Here is a 20,904-nt window from a genome sequence, read left to right as displayed (position 1 = left end):
AATCATAACAACACAGGCTCTCACATATTCAGCAGAGTTACAGGGTGCAGTTGGAACAGGGGTCCAGTAGTTCGGTCCTTTTCCTTCTGGACCACCTCCATCTGCTGGGATGGGTCAACCTTACACACACACAAAGAATATTTACAGATGAATAATTCATTGTAACAACACTACCTAAACAATTAGAAATAAAAACACGTAAAAAATACAAACTACTACAAATGCATATAATAAAGTATACATTTAAGTTTAGCCATTATTTAAAGGCACAGTCTCATCCCTGCTGATACTCATCTAATTATATTATAAATCAGTTATAATAAATCAGACGCTACAGAACTGCATCCACTAAGACGGTCAGACACAGGAACAGTTTTTACCCTCAGGCCATTACCTTCCTCAACAGCTGATCATCATCATCAGCTACAGGCCACAGATAAACTCTTATCACTCTTATCCTACAGTTACTGCATTACTGCACCATCACTCATCTCATGTGTTCACTGCTGTGTAACAGTATTTAATCTGTATAGAGCTGCAGACTGCTGTTCTGTGAAGAACACTGTAAAGCTCACTGTATAGAAATATCCTGGTACAATACTGTGTACACTACTGATCTCTGTATATTGTGTATTGTCTGTAAATGATATGTACAGTAGCTGTATATTGTTAATATTAATATACTGTGATGATGGACAGTTATAACTCATCACGGACTGTGTGTGTAATGCAGGCAGAGGGCGGTACCTGATTCCACCTCTTTGCTTTGTCAAAATAAACAGCAGGGCAATCCTCTCTCGCGGGAGTTTTACAGAACAGCCTGATGGGAAAAACACACACACACACACACACACACACACACACACACACACACAGACACACGGTTGTTTGTTTTTTATATTTCTGTAGTGTTTAGTAGTGCTGGGCAGTGTGACTGTTTATATACTGAAATGCATCCTATGGCCTGCGTTTCTTCCATACTGTAATACTGATGTGCCACAAATAAGTAGGCTGCACACAAATGCACCCGAAGAACCCCGGGCTGGAGAACTCCCGTTTACGGAGGAGATGCAGACATTAGAAGAAGTCCTTCGGGATCTTTAAGAGAGGTCGGCAACCGGTGCAGTCAGACCGCTCAGTAAATTAACGCCAGAGCTTTAACTCACTCTCTGCTTAACGTCCTACACATACACTCTCTCGATACACACAGTGTGAGCAGTGTGTCGAGTGCAGTCTCAACACACCACTGAAGGCTTTCTGAGGTCAAACTTTCTAAAGTTCAATTGATAAACTTAAAACAGATGGGTTTAAATAACAGGATTTTCTATTAAGTAGTTCTGGTCTAATAAAAGTAGGTCTAATAAAAATATCTGATATGCACGGTTATGGTTGAATGTGTGTATTAGTAGTACAGTAAGCCACTGTTAACCTATACAGACAGGCCACCTGTTTCCAATAAGACTCATTTAAAAAAGAAGGCAGTTCATTAGCCTATTTCAAGGCCAGTTTTAATCTAAACAAAATAATAGATTTTTGCCACACATTTCTGGTCATACTGCCCAGCCCTAGCCTTCAGTATCTCTTTACACTGACACAACAAAGGCCAAGCAGCTGCAGCCTCATAGTGCGCCCTTTATCCTGCTGCACGAGACTGAATCAAATACATGAATTCAGTAATTAAAAGGTGTGTCCCAATACTTTTGTCCACATAGTGTATATTTAGTGGCAATGGCATCACAGGTGGTCAGTGTGGAGATGCTAGGTGGCTTAGATAGGTGCTGTAGTTTGGCTCTAATAATCCAGGAGGTTACCATGGTGTTGCTGAGGGGTTGCTATGGTGCTGAAAGGTAAAGAGATCAGGACTCTGGATGTGTGATCTTTATAAAGAGAAGCCTGTTCTGTTTCCTTAAGAATCCAATCATATGATTGATTAACCCTGGTGGTATAAATCTGTGCCGTTTCCAGCCTTATTCCAGCGAGGTGCCGGTCAGGGTCGGCACCTGACGAGCCGTTCCCGAGCGTCGTCCTGCAGAGAGCTGATCCGCTCTGGACCCAAGTTAAGGAGGCCGTTCAGACCTTCTGAGGCCAACTTGTTCATCACCCCCCTCAGTGCATTTATCTATAAAACACACACACACACACACACACACACACACACACAGCTATATAACATTTCTGACCACTTCCTCTAACAATTAACAAAACAATTTACCAATCAATCAATCAGTCCTACCTCAGTAATGTCCTCAACATCAAACTTGACATCGAAACTTAGCTCGATGTCATGCTCCGGCAGCACAGCCTCCTGAGAGGCGGGCTTTGCTCCCAGGCCACAAAGAGCTCCAGTGAAGCAGGTTCGCTCTTCATCAGTACTGTAGAACCAAACACACACACACACACACACACACACACACAAACATTAATTATTCAGTTCAATATTGTACAGTTAGGTATTCATTAATTAGTTAATGAAGCCAGTCTGCTGCTTGAGCCTGTATTGGCATTAAACTGTGGCTACTTCGGTCAGGACGGTGTATTGGCTAGAATTTTGTGATACGGTAAGCAAGATGATATAGTGCAATTTTATCATCAAATATTAGAAAAACATCAATCATTAGTGTAAAATCACACCATCATGTACTTTAAATCTGGGAACAAATGTTATTATCCAATCAGAAAGGTGGGATCTGAAGAGTACAACACTGCTCTCTAGTGGTCAGAATTTAACCCACTTGGGTCTCTATTAATATCTTTGAGACAATAAAAAAAACGTTCCTGAATCTGTAGACTCCGACCTTTCCATTGCATCTCATCGCCAGACTATATGTGACTCACATCCGGAGATATGAGGCTACGTCTTTGCCTCTCTTTACAATTGTTATTGTTATTACAATAAATATGAAGACTTTCTAAAGTCTGACTTCAGTTCTGGGTCACAGAACCTCTTCACAAAGTGATCTATGTCATTATACTGAGAGCCGAGACGGTTCTGAACATTCTGATAAACACATGTGGGTATTATCTTTTATACAAGCGCCTTAAAAGGTGAATTTAAGATGTGCCCTCAGATTCAATACTGTGATTTTGGGAATCGAAGCAGTATTGCAGAACTTAGCACACAAAACTTCTATATGTCAATACTTTCTACACGAGCCGGCACCGTGTGAAATCTCTCTACAGACGGGAAGGGAAGTCGAGCCGTTCGCTCACAACAGCGCAACAGCACACACGCGGGACAGACAGCCAGCATGTAAATCACAGCACTGCTACTCTGTTCGGATCCTGCAGCAGAGTGAGCACCGCAGGGCAGCTCCCAGAGCGTTACCGCAACTCCATGATGGGGGTGAAGAGCATGGTGATGAGGGCAGGGAGGCCGTGGATATGAGGCATCAGCGTGGTTTCTTTTAGTAGAATATGAGTACCTGCACACACACACACACACACACACACACACACATTATGACTTTCTACTAGATTTTGGAGGTTTTGGAGGCTGTGAGGTTTTGATTGCATTCTGCCATAAGAGCATCCATCCTAAAGCTTCTAGTCTTTCACAGATATGACTAAGGGAGGGAGGGAGAGGGAGAGAGAGAGAGAGAGAGAGAGACCTGACGAGCTGAGTGAAACAAACGCCGCCACCAGCATCCTCTCATGACTGTCCTCTGGATGGTCATTCACCAGCACCGAGTTTATACTGTCCCTCTCTACGGTGACCGACCTGCAAACAACAGACAGAACGAGCTGACCTTCAAACCAGGCGAGCATCAGGGGCTCTCCAGGGATCGGCCCGTCCCGAGTGTTTCTCACCTGCACAGCGTAACACCGCTCATGTTGTGGAAAGTGACCTTATGGGGGCTGAAGGGGCCGTACACTGGAACCTGGAGGAGACGATCAAAAGAATACACTGATTACTAGACCTCCAAGTATGGGGCAGTGGGGAACCCTGAGGTTCCTCGAGTTGTTGTAGCTTATCAGATAAGGTCTGATGATCTTTCATCAGTAAAGACTGGAGCTGGGGTTTAGATTCAGTTCTGCTGGAAACTAAAGGGATAAATCTGTGAAACTGAACAGAAAACTGTCCAATCAGAGCTGGTCTCCCAGGGGTTTCTGGGCAGATTCAGCTAAATCAGCTCTCCCATTGGTCAGGACTTCACTGGTAGAACTGAAGGCCAACAAATTAAACCACCAACACAATTAGGAACCAACCAATCATGCTCAGTGGGTGACTTTGAGTAAAAACTTTCTGAAGGTCATTCTGAAGGTTCTAGACAAAATGTAAGGTTGAGCAGTAGGATGTACGGTGAGTGCACACTGGGCCTGCAGAAGGCTGCAGTACCTTGCATTTGGGGGTGCTGTGGCTGCTTTTGGAGAAGGAGAGCAGCAGAGCATCGACGAGCTGCTTCTCCTCCTCCTTCCGGCTCTGCCATGTACTGCTGATGAAGTTCGGGGTGAAGGTGCCCTCCTTAAGGTCCTGATACATGCCCATCAACACATCATGTGACTGCTGCAATTAAGAGAGAGAGAGAGAGATTAAGTTAAAGGCAGTTATACTCCATCCAAATTACCAAAGAGCCAACGGTCCATACACAGTGATGTGTAGCCAGGATAGTCCAGCTAATCGAGGCTCAAATCCCACCTGTTTAGAGGATAAAGCCTTATACCTGAGAGCACAGGGAGGGTCTGAGGAGTGTTTCTTCACTGTTTTCAGGCTCAGTTAGTAGACCGGCTCATGTAGGTTTGCTAGCTTTCTCTCTTCCTTCAATTCAGCATGTCACTAAATTCCCAACTGCAGTGGGCTTGGTTGCTTTCTCACCAGTTTTAAGAGCGTGACTTCACCAAACCATGAGCTCCCAGTCAGTGTATTTGTCTCAGTGGGCGTCCCACCACATGCATACCCTCGGTTAAGTTCCCTGAGATCCTGCCCTGGTAAAGTACTCCAGTCTTGCCCTCCAGTATCCTCCATATCCTCTATATCACACCCATATCTTTCTATTTGGACCAAAAAAAAATCCCAGGATCAATTATTTTTACTCCTTTAGTTACCTGACTCTCAAAGCTCTCCGGAGCGTACCGGGCGTGACCCTCCTTCACCAAGAGGTCGGCCACACTGACGTCGCCCGTGTCCATGGAGACGTGGAGATCAACGCGCATGACCCCGTGCAGGATGGAGTAAAGGGAGACGATGAGTGAGTGGCCGCTGACCAGCGTGATGAAACGGTTCCTGGCCCGGCTGCTCCACTGATCTCCCAGGATCATGGACTGGGCCGATGGAGCCAAGCGCGAGATAGCAAACTCCTGTGCCTAAAAAAACAAACAAACAAACAAACAAAAACCAATAACCTAGAAAATGAGTGGAAAAGTGATCTGATCCCGATTAGAAATATTGAACAGTGGATTTAATTAGAGAATTTGAGCCTAATTAGCCGCCATGGAAAAAGTACCTGAAAGGGTGGAGTCAGCAGGTCAGCAGGAAGTTCTCTCAGACTGTCACAAGGCACCTGATAGGTGTTCCCAAAATCCACAAAAAACACCTGAACACACCCAAACACAATATCTTTTTTATTTAATGGATAAACTGCGGTCATGAAGGGATGGACATGGTCAGCGGCTATACTCTACACTCTATACTCAATCTGTGGCATTTAGGCCATGATTGATTGGTAATAACGGCCCAAATTGCACCATCCACATCATTCCCCCACCTCCACCAGCCTGGACTGTTCACACAAGGCCGGCTGGGTCAATGGAGTCATGCATGCTCCTGTTGCTAAATACTGCCCCTCCCATCTGTGATGATCCTCAGCAGAAATCCAGATTCATCAGACCAGGCTATGGTTCTTCAGTCTTCAAGCTGTCCTGTATTGGAGAGCCTGTGCTGAGCCACGGCAGCCTCAGCGTTCTGTTCTTGGCTGCCAGAAGTAGAACCCAACATGGTTCTTCTGCTTATGTAGCCCATCCTCCTAAAGGCTGGAGGTGGTGGTCTTCAGTCTGAGAGGCTTTTCTGCTCTCCACAAGTGTCCAGAGTGGTTATCTGAGCTACTGTAGCCTTTCTGTCAGCTCCAACCAGTCATCAACAGGGCGATTCCGTCTGCAGGACTGGAGACGTGCTGCTCACTGCATGTGTTGTCTTTATTCCAGAGTAACTCTAGAGACTGTTGTGCCCAAACCCTCTAAACCTCTAATCAAGTGTTTCATACAGTTCATGTATCTAAATACAGAAATACATTCAAATAAAATAATGTGATGCAATACACTGTGTGTGTGTGTGTGTGTGTGTGTGTGTGTGAGTGAGCGTGCACACTACCTCTACATTGGTCCCCAGTATGTGCAGTATTTTGGCTCTGTAGTATTTGGAGGGTTCAGGATCGGTGTGTGTATCTTGGTACGGTGCGAGGCACAGCAGGTTCGGGTACAGGGAGACAGGAACCGGTTGGAGCGGCTGCAGGTTGATCTCTGTGGTCAGCTTCCTCTGCTTCTCTATGCTGACCTCATCTGCACGGAAACCCCAGAAGTGACCAACCTCCACCACCTACAGAAAAGCAGAAACCACATAAATCACATCAAAAGATGGATTGGAGTGAAAAGGTAGGTGAAGTTTAAAGGAGCTGGACGTTAAACGGTACCTCTGTGATGTATACGACAAAGACTGGTTTAGGGGGCAGCTTGTCTGGCTCTATGCTGCTGCTCAGGACTCCAACAGGAGACACAGACTGGCTTTGAAAATCCACATTCACTCTGAAACACAGGTGTGGGAAACAGAACAGGACTAAGACTGAACCCAGCTCTTCAGTTGAGTAACAGCAGTCAGACTAGTTTATATCTGGGGGGTACATCAACAGACAGCAGGGCATTTTAGAGCTGGCATCAAGCCAGTCACGACTGTCTCAGAGCAGAACTGGAACGGGGTTTTTGGGTGACCCTTATTTTTGGTGCAGTGCTGTCCGGCGAAGAAATCCTGCTTTGTACAACACTCAGACAGCGTGTGTGTGTGTGTGTGTGTGTGTGTGTGTGTACCTAGCGTGTTTGAGGTGTGAGACGATCCTTCCTCTCACCCGAGCCTCCACCTCCTCCACCGGATGGACCTGCAGATGAAGGGGAATCTTCTGATGACAGAAAAGCAGAGAGAGAGAAACTTCTGGAAGAACACCAGAACCCCTCAATGATGAGCGGTAGAACTCCACATACGCCCTGAAAACACACACACACGCACACGCACACGCACACGCACACGCACACGCACACGCACACGCACACGCACACGCACACTTAGTGACACCTTTCAGCCATTTTCACACTTAAACTTGACCCACAGGCAGCTGGGTGCATCTGAGGGAGTGTGAAAGCTGGAGATGATTTGATAAATAATAATAAATAATTAATAAACAATAAACATGATTCAGGAAATTAAGGCATTCAGGGCTCAAAGGTGAAGCATGGAACTGTGGAACGATCCATCCACCCCGGGTGTGGAGTCCAGCATGTGTTCACCTGGAGCCGTCGAAGGCGATGGACTTCACCTGACCACACTGCCTGAAGAGAGACTGCAGCTGTTTATAGTAGAGGAACGCAAACGGAGGCAGGTTCCGCACCTGAGAGAGACACGGAGGAAGAGCTTCACTACATGTCCAAATGTTTGTGGACACCCCTTCTAACTGATGCATTCAGCTACTGTAAGCTGCACCCATTGCTGACTCAGATGTGCAAATGCACACACAGCTTGTCTAGTCCCTGTAGAGAAGAAGTACTGCCAATAGAATAGGACTCTCTGGAGCAGATCAACATCATGACCCTATTGGCTCCATGCTGCCTAATGCCAGGCGTGGACTAGAGGGGTATGAGATGGGCTGGTGACCAATTATCCAACACCCTGACCTCACTAGACAGTAGAGACAGCTACTCCAGCAAAAACAGGATCAACTCATTAAAACCCTTGGTTTCAGAACAACCACAGCTTTGTTTTTATTGGCTAGTTTAGCTGTAAAATTTGGTCAGCTGACTGTTCGTTGACTGAACGCATGAAGGCTTCGTGTGGTACCAGTACGGTGGTCCTGGGGTCATTTCCTGACAGTTCTTTAGAAGCCAGCTCCTCATCTAAAGTCCCCTGGATGAAGTAGGTTGGGTAGAACGCTCCTGCAATCACCACCTGCACAGGGGGACGGTACTGAGTGCTCTGATAATACTGACTGGGCCGGGAAAAACTTCGGCTGTGTCCCAAACCACACACTGCCACACTACACAGGATGTACAACAAGAGTGCACCACCATTAAACGTGCACTCCACTCATTAGTGCAGCACAGAATTGTGCAGTTTTGGACACAGCCTTCGAAGACATTGCACACTGTAAGATGCAGGTGTGTGTGTGTGTGTGTGTGTGTGTGTGTGTTACCTGCAGTATGAATCTCTGTTTGTGCATGCTGGAGTAGTCTAATGGAGAGGAGCTTTCAGAGACGCTCATGTTGAACTGACCCACTCTCTTCTTCAAATCCTCGAACAGCTCAGCCACCTGCCGCCGCCACACACACACACACACACACACACACACACTTTATACAACTGTATTGGTAAACGTTCACACTGACCGATGACTCTATATGGAACACCCAAAAAAACAAAGTCAGTGAGGGTGTCTACCTGTAATTAACTCTATATAACATTAGAATAAACCCAAATAAACATAAAGTCAGTGGTCAGTGAGAGTGTCTACCTGTAATTAACTCTATATAACATTAGAATAAACCCAAATAAACATAAAGTCAGCGGTCAGTGAGAGTGTCTACCTGTAATTAACTCTATATAACATTAGAATAAACCCAAATAAACATAAACTCAGTGGTCAGTGAGAGTGTCTACCTGTAATTAACTCTATATAACATTAGAATAAACCCAAATAAACATAAAGTCAGTGGTCAGTGAGAGTGTCTACCTGTAATTAACTCTATATAACATTAAAATAAACCCAAATCAATATAAAGTCAGCGGTCAGTGAGAGTGTCTACCTGTAATTAACTCTATATAACATTAGAATAAACCCAAATAAACATAAAGTCAGTGGTCAGTGAGAGTGTCTACCTGTAATTAACTCTATATAACATTAAAATAAACCCAAATCAATATAAAGTCAGCGGTCAGTGAGAGTGTCTACCTGTAATTAACTCTATATAACATTAGAATAAACCCAAATAAACATAAAGTCAGTGGTCAGTGAGAGTGTCTACCTGTAAGACATCTGTTTATTTGGGTTTATTCTAATGTTATATAGAGTTAATTACAGGTAGACTCTCACTTACCAATGACTATTTTTATTTGTTATATAGAGTAGAGTGTGTTTGTTGTGTACAGGCGTGTGTGTGTGTGTGTGTGTGTGTGTGGACACTCGTTACCTCTCGGATTCGTTTAATCTGAACACAGTTCTCTTTGCCCCACTCCAACTCATCCTAAAACACAGACAGCGTGTTAGTGGGTGACCTCACTCTGACCAGACTAGAGCTGAGGAGCCGATGGACTATTCTCAAAAGGGTTAGGGTTAGAATGAAGACAGGACCAGGGTTAGAGCTAGGGTAAGGGTTAGCTTTAGTGAGGATGAAAGTCACGAGTGGAGAGTTTAAACTCACCTTCGGGTGCCTGAACTCGCCTTTGGCTCTGGACGTGTGCCAGGCCTGACGGCAGAGAACAAAAGAAACAAAGACATAAACAAAAGACAGCAACCATCTACCCACTCAATTTATTACTATTATTATTATTATTCAAATATGTTTAGCTTCATTAATAATTACAAAATGTTTATTGATTAATTTATTATATAATTTTACTTAAAAATGAAAAATTTAACTTTAGAACCAAACAAATACATTCCCACCTTGAAGGCGTTGAGAAAGGCAATCGAGTCACTGGGTACGCCACGAGCAAACGCCAGCTTACTCCTACACACAAACACACACACACACACACACACACACACACACACACACACACACACACACACACACACACACACACACACAAATCAACACAGCGATTCAGAATCAGGGGTAAAACGACACATCTGGAAGATTCGTTCAGAGGAATCGCTTGGGGAAAAGTTGACACTCACCTGTAACCTGCCAGCCGATGCAGAGACGGCATTGCAAAGAAACTCTTCAGAGAGAGAGACGCAGCTGAGAGAGAGACAGAGAGAGAGAGAGAGAGAGAGAGAGAGAGAGAGAGAGAGAGAGAGGTTAACATAAAAACACACCAAAAAGTGTACACACTCACACACACACACAAATTTAGTAATATAAGGAGGAGTCTGGAATTCAGCCCGTGTGTTACCGATGATGAGGGACTCCTCCAGGCAGCCGAAGACGTGTCCCAGGACGATCACCTTCCCCAGGTGCAGATCCACTGGCAGGTTAGCTAGAACACGGCCCAGGAACGTCAGATTACCATCAAAACTGCTGCTGCTCACCGACAGAGCGCCCATCTACACACACACACACACACACACACACACACACACAGAGCATAAAAATACATGAATAACATTTGGGCCGGTCAGACTGTATCTCTCTCTGTAGGTGTGTGCGGGGGTGTGTGTGGACCTCTAACCTCTTTGAGCTGCAGGATGGTCCTCTTGATGTCACAGAGGTTCGGTGGTGTCAGGGCGGTGGACAGCAGAGAACGAGGGTCACCCATGTTCAGCAGCTTAACCTTCAGCACGATACTGGCCAAGGGAGAACGCTGAGGGCACACACATACACACACAGAGACAGACACACACAGACACTTTGGCTCCTGGAACACAAAACCCAGCTCAGTGAACTAAGCACTCCTCAGTTACTGGCTACGGTCTCACCAGCATCTCCGGCACAGCGTAATCCGGAATCTGCTTATTCCAGAAATCCCGAGTCACCAAGCGATAGCAAATTCCCTTAGACACTCGCCCAGCTCGCCCTGAAGAGACATAATCAACACTAATAAACAGTGATGCACTAAAATAAACACCTTTACTCTTTATTAGTGAGCATTTCATCAATACTAGTGTTTATATTTGTGTCTCAGTGTTATTAAGTGTGTACTGGTCTTCACACATTAGAGCTTAATCAATACATTCAAACTAACGAACAGTGATTTGAACTTTACTGATCAAACACTCCCTAATAAAGACTAATACACCATCATACTGATCAAACACTCCCTAATAAAGACTAATACACCATCATACTGATCAAACACTCCCTAATAAAGACTAATACACCATCATACTGATCAAACACTCCCTAATAAAGACTAATACACCATCATACTGATCAAACACTCCCTAATAAAGACTAATACACCATCATACTGATCAAACACTCCCTAATAAACAACATCATACTGATCAAACACGCACTAATAAACACCATCATACTGATCAAACACGCACTAATAAAGACTAATTCACCATCATACTGATCAAACACTCACTAATAAACACCATCATACTGATCAAACACTCACTAATAAACACCATCATACTGATCAAACACTCACTAATAAAGACTAATGATCATAATGGCCGAGAGCTGAATAAGTGAACGAACCTCTGCGCTGGTTACAGTTGGTTTTGGACGCCCAGGTCAGATGGAGAGACTGGTAGTTCGTCTCTTTATCACACACCAGGTGACGCGCCAGGCAGAAGTCAATCACTGTCAAACACAAACACACACACACACACACACACACACACACACACACACTTACTTTTTTCCTGTTTATTGCCGAACATCTCAGTGATACTGTTTTCATAACTCACCATATTTCACATCTGGCACTGTGACCGAACTCTCCGCAATGTTGGTGGACAGGATAAGCTAAACACACACACACACACACACACACACACACACACACACACACACACGTTTAGAGGTTAGGAAGCGGTTACTCATAAAAGGTTTCAGTTTTAGCATTTTAGAATAAGACTCGAAGCTCTGTAAAAACACATTAGGAATTTCTCCAAACTCGAACACCGGCTGGGTCCCTAATCACACTCTGTACTGAATGTACTGCTGATGGTGGTGTTCTACTGCTATTTCTGATACACTACTTAGTTTGAAAGTATGCTTGAAAGTTTGAGACACAACCAATTATTTAGACCCATCAACCAACACCACATCTGACTGGCTCAAACACATTAATGAGGACACACTTCCACTGATCCACTTTTAACCAGGTAAACATTTGTATGAATACAGAACAGATTTAAGCTTTTTATCATAAATAACACATATTTAAAACGATGCAGGATTTTAAAGGACAAAGACTTCATTAGAAATGTACTCATTTACTCGTGTTTATGATAAAAGTCTTTTTTTTACCTTTCTGTATCCGGGCACGGGCACCAAGAACACTCCGTTTTGTTCCTCCAGGGTTACTGTGGAGTGCAGTGGGTACACCTGCAGCCTGACAAACAGACAAACAACGGCCTCGTCCCAAATCAGAAACAAATGAGCATGAGTTTAAGCTATGACTGTCAGACTGTCAGTCTGAGAGAGCACAACTGGCTGTGCTCTCCCTGGGTGGGTAGATGGCGCTCTCTCTCTCTCCCCTCATCACTCTTAAGCGATGTTGGCCAGAACAGGAGGTGTTTTCTCAGAGTGTGTCGGCTGCCTGGTGATGCTGCACTGGCAGCAGTGGGAAGAGAGGAGGTGGCTGACGTCACATGTATCTGAGGAGACGCGTCTTAAGGCCTTACCCTCCTAGTGTCAGGAGAATTGCTAGTGCTAGAGGGAGCTACGAACAGGAGGGTTAATTGTCAGAACCAGACTGGAAACCCATGGGCCCTCATCCCAATCCTGGAAACCCACAGGCCCTCATCCCAATCCTGGAAACCCACAGGCCCTCGTCCCAATCCGGAAACCCACAGGCCCTCGTCCCAATCCGGGAAACCCACAGGCCCTCGTCCCAATCCTGGAAACCCACAGGCCCTCGTCCCAATCCGGGAAACCCACAGGCCCTCGTCCCAATCCGGGAAACCCACAGGCCCTCGTCCCAATCCGGGAAACCCACAGGCCCTCGTCCCAATCCTGGATACCCACAGGCCCTCGTCCCAATCCTGGATACCCACAGGCCCTCGTCCCAATCCTGGAAACCCACAGGCCCTCGTCCCAATCCTGGAAACCCACAGGCCCTCGTCCCAATCCTGGAAACCCACAGGCCCTCGTCCCAATCCTGGATACCCACAGGCCCTCGTCCCAATCCTGGATACCCACAGGCCCTCGTCCCAATCCTGGATACCCACAGGCCCTCGTCCCAATCCTGGATACCCACAGGCCCTCGTCCCAATCCTGGAAACCCACAGGCCCTCGTCCCAATCCTGGAAACCCACAGGCCCTCGTCCCAATCCTGGAAACCCACAGGCCCTCGTCCCAATCCTGGAAACCCACAGGCCCTCGTCCCAATCCTGGAAACCCACAGGCCCTCGTCCCAATCCTGGATACCCACAGGCCCTCGTCCCAATCCTGGAAACCCACAGGCCCTCGTCCCAATCCTGGAAACCCACAGGCCCTCGTCCCAATCCGGAAACCCACAGGCCCTCGTCCCAATCCTGGATACCCACAGGCCCTCGTCCCAATCCGGAAACCCACAGGCCCTCGTCCCAATCCTGGAAACCCACAGGCCCTCGTCCCAATCCTGGAAACCCACAGGCCCATGCTGTACTCTGGGAACATTTTTTTCCTGATACAGAAAAGAAATATTTCAGATCCCATTCAGAAACAAACAGCCATGACGGACTCTGGAAACACAGGGGACCCGTCCCAATTCAAACCAAGGTGTAATCTGAGACAGACTGGTTTCTGGCACGGGGTGACCGGCTGTGCTCGATCAGGCAGGTGAGGGATGATTTAGGCACGTCGTTAGCACCATGCTAATCAGTCAGGGATGAGCAGCGGTGTAGTTCACTTCTGCTGAATGTGCCTCCTCACCTTTTTCGGACGAGTTTGGAAAGGGCCTCCTGCATGTAATGAATTTCGGCCAGTCCGGGCAGAAACACCAACACACTGCCCCTCTCTGGCAGAGATGCATCCCCGTCCTGCTCCGAACGACTGTATCACACACACACACACACCTCCACAGATAAAACAGATGCAAATACAGTGCATACATAATATATACATATGTTGGGATGTGGAGAAATGGCCCACATGAAGACCCGATCCACCCTTACAGGTGTCAAAAGGGTTGTTAAGGTCCGCTGGCCTCCGAATACCCCCAGAGGCACTACAGTCTGGAACTATAGAACTACACAGTGTTCCTGTACGGTCAGTGGAGCCGATAGGATGGACGAGAAGTGTAGAAACAAGGGGGTGGTTTTAATGAAGTGGCCGGTCAGTGCACTTCTGTAAGTTAACAGATCAATAATCTGACCTTTGATCTTTGGCCTCCATCTCATCAAAGCTCTGGATGAGGCTGACAGCAACGTTATACATCTCTACAGTGATGTAGGGGTCGTCAGGGTAAGAGGTGTCCACCTGAAACGGATGAATAATAAACAGTAAAAATACACACAGCTCCTGGAGATGTTTCAGAAGCACCTCCGTTCTCTGAGCGGTTCTGCTGGATTCGGATCCTGGGAAGAACCAACGCTGAACTCATTGCCATGTTCATGAAACTGGGTTGAGAGAGTCTGATTGGTTTTAACGGCCCAAAGCATGCCAAGAAAACCTTCCCCACCTTTACACCACCTTCACACCACCTCCACCAGCCAGGTTTGACCATCTGACTTCCTCAGCAGAGATCTAGGTTCATCAGACCAGGCTACGTTTCTCCAGTGTCAGCTTTCTTGTTCTGGCTGAGAGAAGCAGAACCCGAGCTGCGGTTGTAGCTCATCGTTCTAAAGGTTGGAGGAGGTGGTGGTGTTCAGTCTGAGAGGCTTCTCTGCTCTCCACTATTGTACATAGTGGTTATCTGAGCTACTGTAGCCTTCCTGTCAGCTCCAACCAGCCTGACCCTTCTCTGCCGGCTGCTGAACATCAGCTGAAGCTGCTGAAGCACACCACTGATAGCGATCCTGCTGATCCTTAAAGAACTCAAACCTAGCCTGTTCTCCTCCTCCCCTAGATCAGCCGAGGAATGTTTGGTGCTCAGATCTGACATCTGTAGGGTAGCGCTTCAGCTACCAGGCTAACATTGCTAACAACCACTGGAAATCAGAAGAACAGCCGCCCAAATGTAAATGCATGCCCATGCACCTCAAACCAAGCGGACCCAGATTTGAGGATGTGGGTTTACACACACTATGACTGGGTGAGCGAAACCTCACTGTTATAAACATAAACACACACACACACACACACTCACTCTGAAGGGCAGGGTGTTTTGTAGGTCATCCAGGTAATACTCCTCCACAGCGTATGGTGCCCCCTGCACCTCAAACACGTACGCCGGGTTTATCTGAGTACGCACTGGTGTTCCGAAATATTCCGCAAACTCCGAACAGTTTATCGTAGCGGACATCAGAACCACCTACAAAGAGGGAGAGAGAGAGAGAGAGCGCAAGGGCGAGACAGAAAGTGAGAGCAAGAGCAACATTTACTTTCACTGTTGTACAGCTTGCTTTGTTAAGCTCTTCTCCGTGACTATTCAAGTACTTTATCACACACACACAGTTTGAATGTTAGTCGTACCTTTACAAAGCGAGAGTTAGAATGTAGAAGTTTTCTGACCACCAGCAGCAAAAAGTCCAACTCCTCCGTTCTCTCGTGCACCTAAAACACACACCCAGTCTGTCAGAATGAGCATGTGGACCATTATAGAGCATTATAGAGTGCCCCCTACGCTTCCTGTAGTGTACTACAGTCTGTCAGAATGAGCGTGTGGATCATATGAACATTATAGAGCATTATAGAGCGCCCCCTACGCTTCCTGTAGTGTATTACAGTCTGTCAGAATGAGCGTGTGGATCATATGAACATTATAGAGCATTACAGAGCACCACCTTTGCTTGCAGTGGTGCACCACATATTTGTTGACCCTTCATTCCTGCCCTAGTTTGTGTGTTACCTCATCTATGAAGATGTGTGAAAACTCTGTGAGGCTTTTTGCAGACACTAGTTTCTGCAGCAGGACTCCGGTGGTCATGTAGATCAGTCGAGTGTGTTCCGTCGCCATCTTCTCCAAACCGACCTACAAACCACAGGAGAAGAGCTTGTTTATATGAAGCTGAGGGAGTGAAACAACACAGAAACCAGAGTGTGAAGCACTGTGTTCTGAAAGAAACCAGCATTAAAAGCACGGTACATTATTCTGAAGAGCGACTGCTGACATTTGAACCCTCCCCAAATTCATGCACGTTGGGGGTCAGCAAACTGTTTCTACAAATGCTGCTGCAAAACAAACCAGATGTGATTAAATAATCACACCTTCACAAACGGCACAGCACAGATAAGTCGGTACTCTGCATCTATAGATCAGGAACAGAGCTACGTCCTGATCCCTTTTCATGCCATTCAACATTGGGAAGTCTCTCTCTACCGTGTTTACAGATGTCTTCACCCCTGTCCCTCCACAGTCCAGTGCATGGGAACAAACACCGCCTGTTGCTGACTGTCTGAACGAAGTACACATTTTTTCCAGTGCAAAAACAAACAGGAGAGCTAGCGAACAGTGAGGAAGCATTACTAAAATCACATACAGCCCCTTTAATAAAATAGTTTAAAACCAATACCGTTTTACTAAGGGTTGAGCAGCTACTGACTGTCTTCAGGTATAACAAATTGATATATGTATTATATAGATTACATGTACATACATAAGTTTACTTACACAACCAATTACATTTGCAACAAATTTGGAAATGGAAATAAAGCTTTTAATTCCCAATATAATTATATGCATATATGTGAATGTGCTGTGAACACTGTTATTACAATTATTTCTTTTTAATGATTACATGTTTAGTGTTTATGGTTAAAATTTGAGCACGTCCAGCTGAGAGATCTGAAAGTTTGCTGCATCATTACCTGATACCCCACCAGGCTGCCCAGTGTACACCTGCGCTCACGTGCAACCCAGCGAGCGATGCTGGACGCTCCGATCTTTCTGGGCTGAGTGACCACGATGTTACAGCAGGTGTTCCTCTCACTGTAATAATCCAAAATAAACTGAGGCAGCTGTGTGGTCTTCCCACTGCCCGTCGCACCGCGGATGATCACCACCGAGTTATTCTCTATCAGAGAGATCAGCTGGACACACACACACACACACACACACACACACACACACACATATATATATATATATATCCCTCAAATGAAGCACAAACTTTAATTTGTGTATGACAGTCAATGATGTGTACTGGTGTGTGTGTTGTGGGTATACACACCTCCTGTCTGTTCTTGGTGATGGGCAGGACTGGATACTGGTAGCTGGCGAGAGGAGGAGGAGGAGGAAGAGGACTCCCTGGACCTAGAGGCCAAAAATGTCCGATATAAATGTAATAGATTTCCTAATAAACAGATGCAGAGTTGGAGAAAGCAGAGCACTGTGGAGAAATCAGAGGGACCTGATTTCCTCCCTAAACCCACCAGTGCAGCTACACAAGTCTTCTGAGTTTAATATGGAATGATGATGATGATGATGATGAGGGTAAAATAGTGAATAGAGAATCTGAACTAATGCAGTTCTCTTTAGGGACTACTTTCTGTAGCCGCACTACACCCTGCAGCATGTATCCCTCCACCATTTTAATGATCTGATTTTAAAAGCAGGTTCTAGAGCCGAACTCTTCTCAGAACTCTGGTAGAACAGTGTCTCAGGCATCAGGCAGCGTCTCAGAGGTATGGTATCAGTCGGTTGATGCTATAATGATGTTAAAGCCCTTGATATGACGCATCCACAGAGAAAACATCTCGTTGCACCATTTCAGGGTGTGTACAAATGTATCACTGTCCAAATACTTATGGAGCTGATTGTCTATGCTGATTTGCAATTACATGTGTGTGAAATTGCCTCACCAGTGGGCAGCTCAGACCTCTGGTTCCTCTCTCCTCCTCGGTCCTTCACCGGACTGCTCTCATCAAGCCTGGAGACGAGCGCACGTATTATTAAATTATGATTATTAAAGCTCGGCTGATGCACAGAGGACGATACACTGGGTGATACAGGTGACCCATATTTTTCTGTCTTTAGAAAATTGGTGGCTACAGGCTGGACACTAGGACACTGCTGGGATGAAATTACTGTGCATAATGAATGAAATTTGCATACTCATGAATATTCACAACCCTCGTGGGGGACAATTTGATTCTCATGGCTCACACACACACACTACAGGCCTTGTAGAGCGGTCAGTTCACTGTACTGGTCCCACTACACAGCTGGATCTCTGCTAGTGGTGAAGGGTTGAGTGGTGGTGGTGGTGGTTTGCACACTACACCAGCGCTCCAGGAACAATCACACACCTGTCTGTCTGCTCTCGCTCCGCCACGAAAACACACGCGAGAGGTGACGGAGGATGCTGCGATACAGTGCAAGAGTTTTTTTATTATTATTATCACACAAAATAAAGATGTGGATGTTTGCAAGAAGTGAGTGGTTCAATTTGTTTACGCTGAAAAAAGAAAAAGGAGTAAAGAATGTGTGTGAAGGAGTGGGGATGGGATGGGATGGGATGGGATGCGAGGTCAGCAGGGATGGTCTGCTCTGCAGGGGGAGCTGGAAGTAAATAAACATTTTTGACATTTTAGCATTTACATTTACATTTACAGCATTTAGCTGACGCTCTTATCCAGAGCGACTTACATGGATACTCATATTACAGAGGTGGGCCAATGCAGTGTTAGGAGTCTTGCCCAAGGACTCTTATTAGTGTAGCGCAGCCAGACTGGGAATTGAACCCTGGTCTCCAACATGGTGTAACAGCGCACTGGCAGCTAGTGGTTCTATCTGTTGCGCCACACCAACCACCAAAGCAATGAAACTGAATGTATTAGGTGACGGTTGAGTGAATGCCAGTGTGTTATATGCAAGCTATATTAAAAGCCCCTGCACCCCGCCCCCCTTAGGGACTTAGGGGGTCCTTCGCTTCGCTTCTTCCTCAGCTTTCCTCTCTCCTGGCGTTCTCACTGGCTGGAGCGGGACACCCACTACTTTTCACACTACAGGATTTGGTGTAAAATCAGGAGAATCCAGCAGGAAATCAGAGCTAGAAAGCGTGTGGTCCGAATTCTGCATCAGCAGCATCTCGTGAACGATTCCGAACCGACTCACCTGTGTCAGATCGGTTCTGTGGCGTCCACATCGCCTGCCCACGGCTCTTCTGGTCGGCAGCCCATTTTTCATCGCTGCCAAACCAACTGGTAGCAGCTAGTTTCTCAAAACTTGCTCTGGAAGCTACGTACAAACATTTATCCAGGTGTTAACAGAACGAAGCCAGACAGGTGATTCCGTCCGAACTGCGACTGAACGAAGGGGAGAGGAGGACCTTCCGACCAGCTCATGATCGCAGCATTAGTGCCACTGGTCAGAGAGACTGGACATTTGTTTAAAGACAGCCACAAACCACCACAAACCACCTCAAACCACCACAATCCACCTCAAACCACCTCAATCTGGAGCTGAAAGCCAGTCTGAGCTCGAAGAGGAGATCGCCTACAGCGAGTTAGCTAGCCAGCTATAGCTAACTAGCCAGCGCTCTCACAGCGAGGTTAAAAGTTCACAAACACATTTAACAACACATTACTGAAGCACACAGTATTATATCATATTTTTAAAAACAATAAAAACACGCTTACAACACACTTTAGTGAGTTTCCTCAATTTTGAAATTATCCGGTCCACCTTAAAAGGTGCAGCAGCTGCATTCAGGCGCCTCAGGCCATTTAAGGTGGAATTGAAAAAAAAAAAAAAAAAACCAAGTTTAGCTTAAAATTACTATAATTTATTTTAATTTACGCAGCAATAAATTAATACATAATTACATTTGAATAATTTAAACTACAGAGCAAGTCCAGCACCCGGAGAGCGCTATAGATAGCTAATAGCTAGCGCTAGCTAACGGAGCGTCAGCACATGCTAGCTAGCATTAGCTTTAGCATTAGCTAGCTTATCAGGGCTGAACGGCTCTTAAAACATCGTGTAAAACTAAGAATATCAAACTAAAATGAGCTCAGAGTGAAGGTCCTACCCTTTCCCATCAGTGCCAGAGCCGGCCTTGCTCTCCTGTTTCGGTTCCTCGGTGATTCTCACGTTAGCAAACTGGGCTCCAACAGTGAACCACTGCGCTATCTGCTCCGACGTGACCGCCTGCTTCATGGCTGAGCGTTTACAGCAAACCTTTACAGTCAAAACAGCAACAAATCCAACAGAACCTCAACAAAATGCACTGCGCCGGGCCGCCCGCGCTGTGGAGGTCCGCTGAGCTCTGCAGGATGGAGGTGATGTAGGTGGAGGACCCTCCAGCCCACAGCTCTGAGGCAGCGGTGTTTCATAACCTCAGTTTGGGCAAAAGACTGCACAAATACCTGCATATTAAAATAAATGTGTAAATAATGTGTAGGTCTACACCGCCACAGTGCATTCATAATTATACATATATATTAAAAAAATTACAATGTCAATATTTGGAACTAAACAGTGTTAAAAGCTATTAATTCAACTACTTCCTAACTACAGGTATTAGCTCATCCACCTGTTTGCTTATTTTTGTCTTGTATCGTATATTTATAGTACGTTTCTGATCCAGTGTCTAAATCATGAGGTGCTCTGAATATATATATATATATAAATAAAAGTTATATATAGTATATAAGTTACAGTAACAAGTGTGTGAAACTACCTCCACCATGTTTGGAGGCTGTGTTTTAGCCTGGCTCGCTCTCACTGTGAGCTGTAGCAGTGTGTGAAACTACCTCCACCATGTTTGGAGGCTGTGCTTTAGCCTG

At 45.8% G+C, this 20,904-nt stretch overlaps 1 protein-coding gene across 1 annotated transcript; it reads right to left on the bottom strand.

Annotated features, from left to right (window-relative positions):
- On the bottom strand, positions 1–20,275 carry tdrd9 (tudor domain containing 9). The gene is made up of 35 exons (XM_072676727.1): positions 20,148–20,275; positions 17,977–18,044; positions 17,346–17,428; positions 16,984–17,205; positions 16,025–16,147; positions 15,649–15,729; positions 15,323–15,487; positions 14,390–14,493; positions 13,948–14,067; positions 12,340–12,424; positions 11,775–11,832; positions 11,563–11,667; positions 10,833–10,930; positions 10,586–10,717; positions 10,310–10,460; positions 10,092–10,155; positions 9,858–9,921; positions 9,613–9,657; positions 9,382–9,435; positions 8,388–8,504; positions 8,036–8,143; positions 7,489–7,589; positions 7,015–7,188; positions 6,624–6,735; positions 6,305–6,529; positions 5,442–5,531; positions 5,044–5,301; positions 4,337–4,504; positions 3,808–3,878; positions 3,609–3,718; positions 3,326–3,422; positions 2,234–2,372; positions 2,001–2,119; positions 748–820; positions 1–119 (listed from the first exon to the last, which is right to left on the bottom strand). The coding sequence occupies exons 1-35, from the start codon at positions 20,273–20,275 to the stop codon at positions 21–23; spliced, it is 4,011 nt and encodes a 1,336-aa protein (XP_072532828.1). The 3' UTR covers positions 1–20.
- Positions 20,276–20,904: the final 629 nt, after the last annotated feature.

This window comes from Salminus brasiliensis, chromosome 4 (assembly GCF_030463535.1).
Source record: "Salminus brasiliensis chromosome 4, fSalBra1.hap2, whole genome shotgun sequence".
NCBI classification, from domain to species: domain Eukaryota; kingdom Metazoa; phylum Chordata; class Actinopteri; order Characiformes; family Bryconidae; genus Salminus; species Salminus brasiliensis.
The sequence above is the reverse complement of the archived record's forward strand: the minus strand, read 5'-3'. Positions and strand labels throughout refer to the sequence as shown.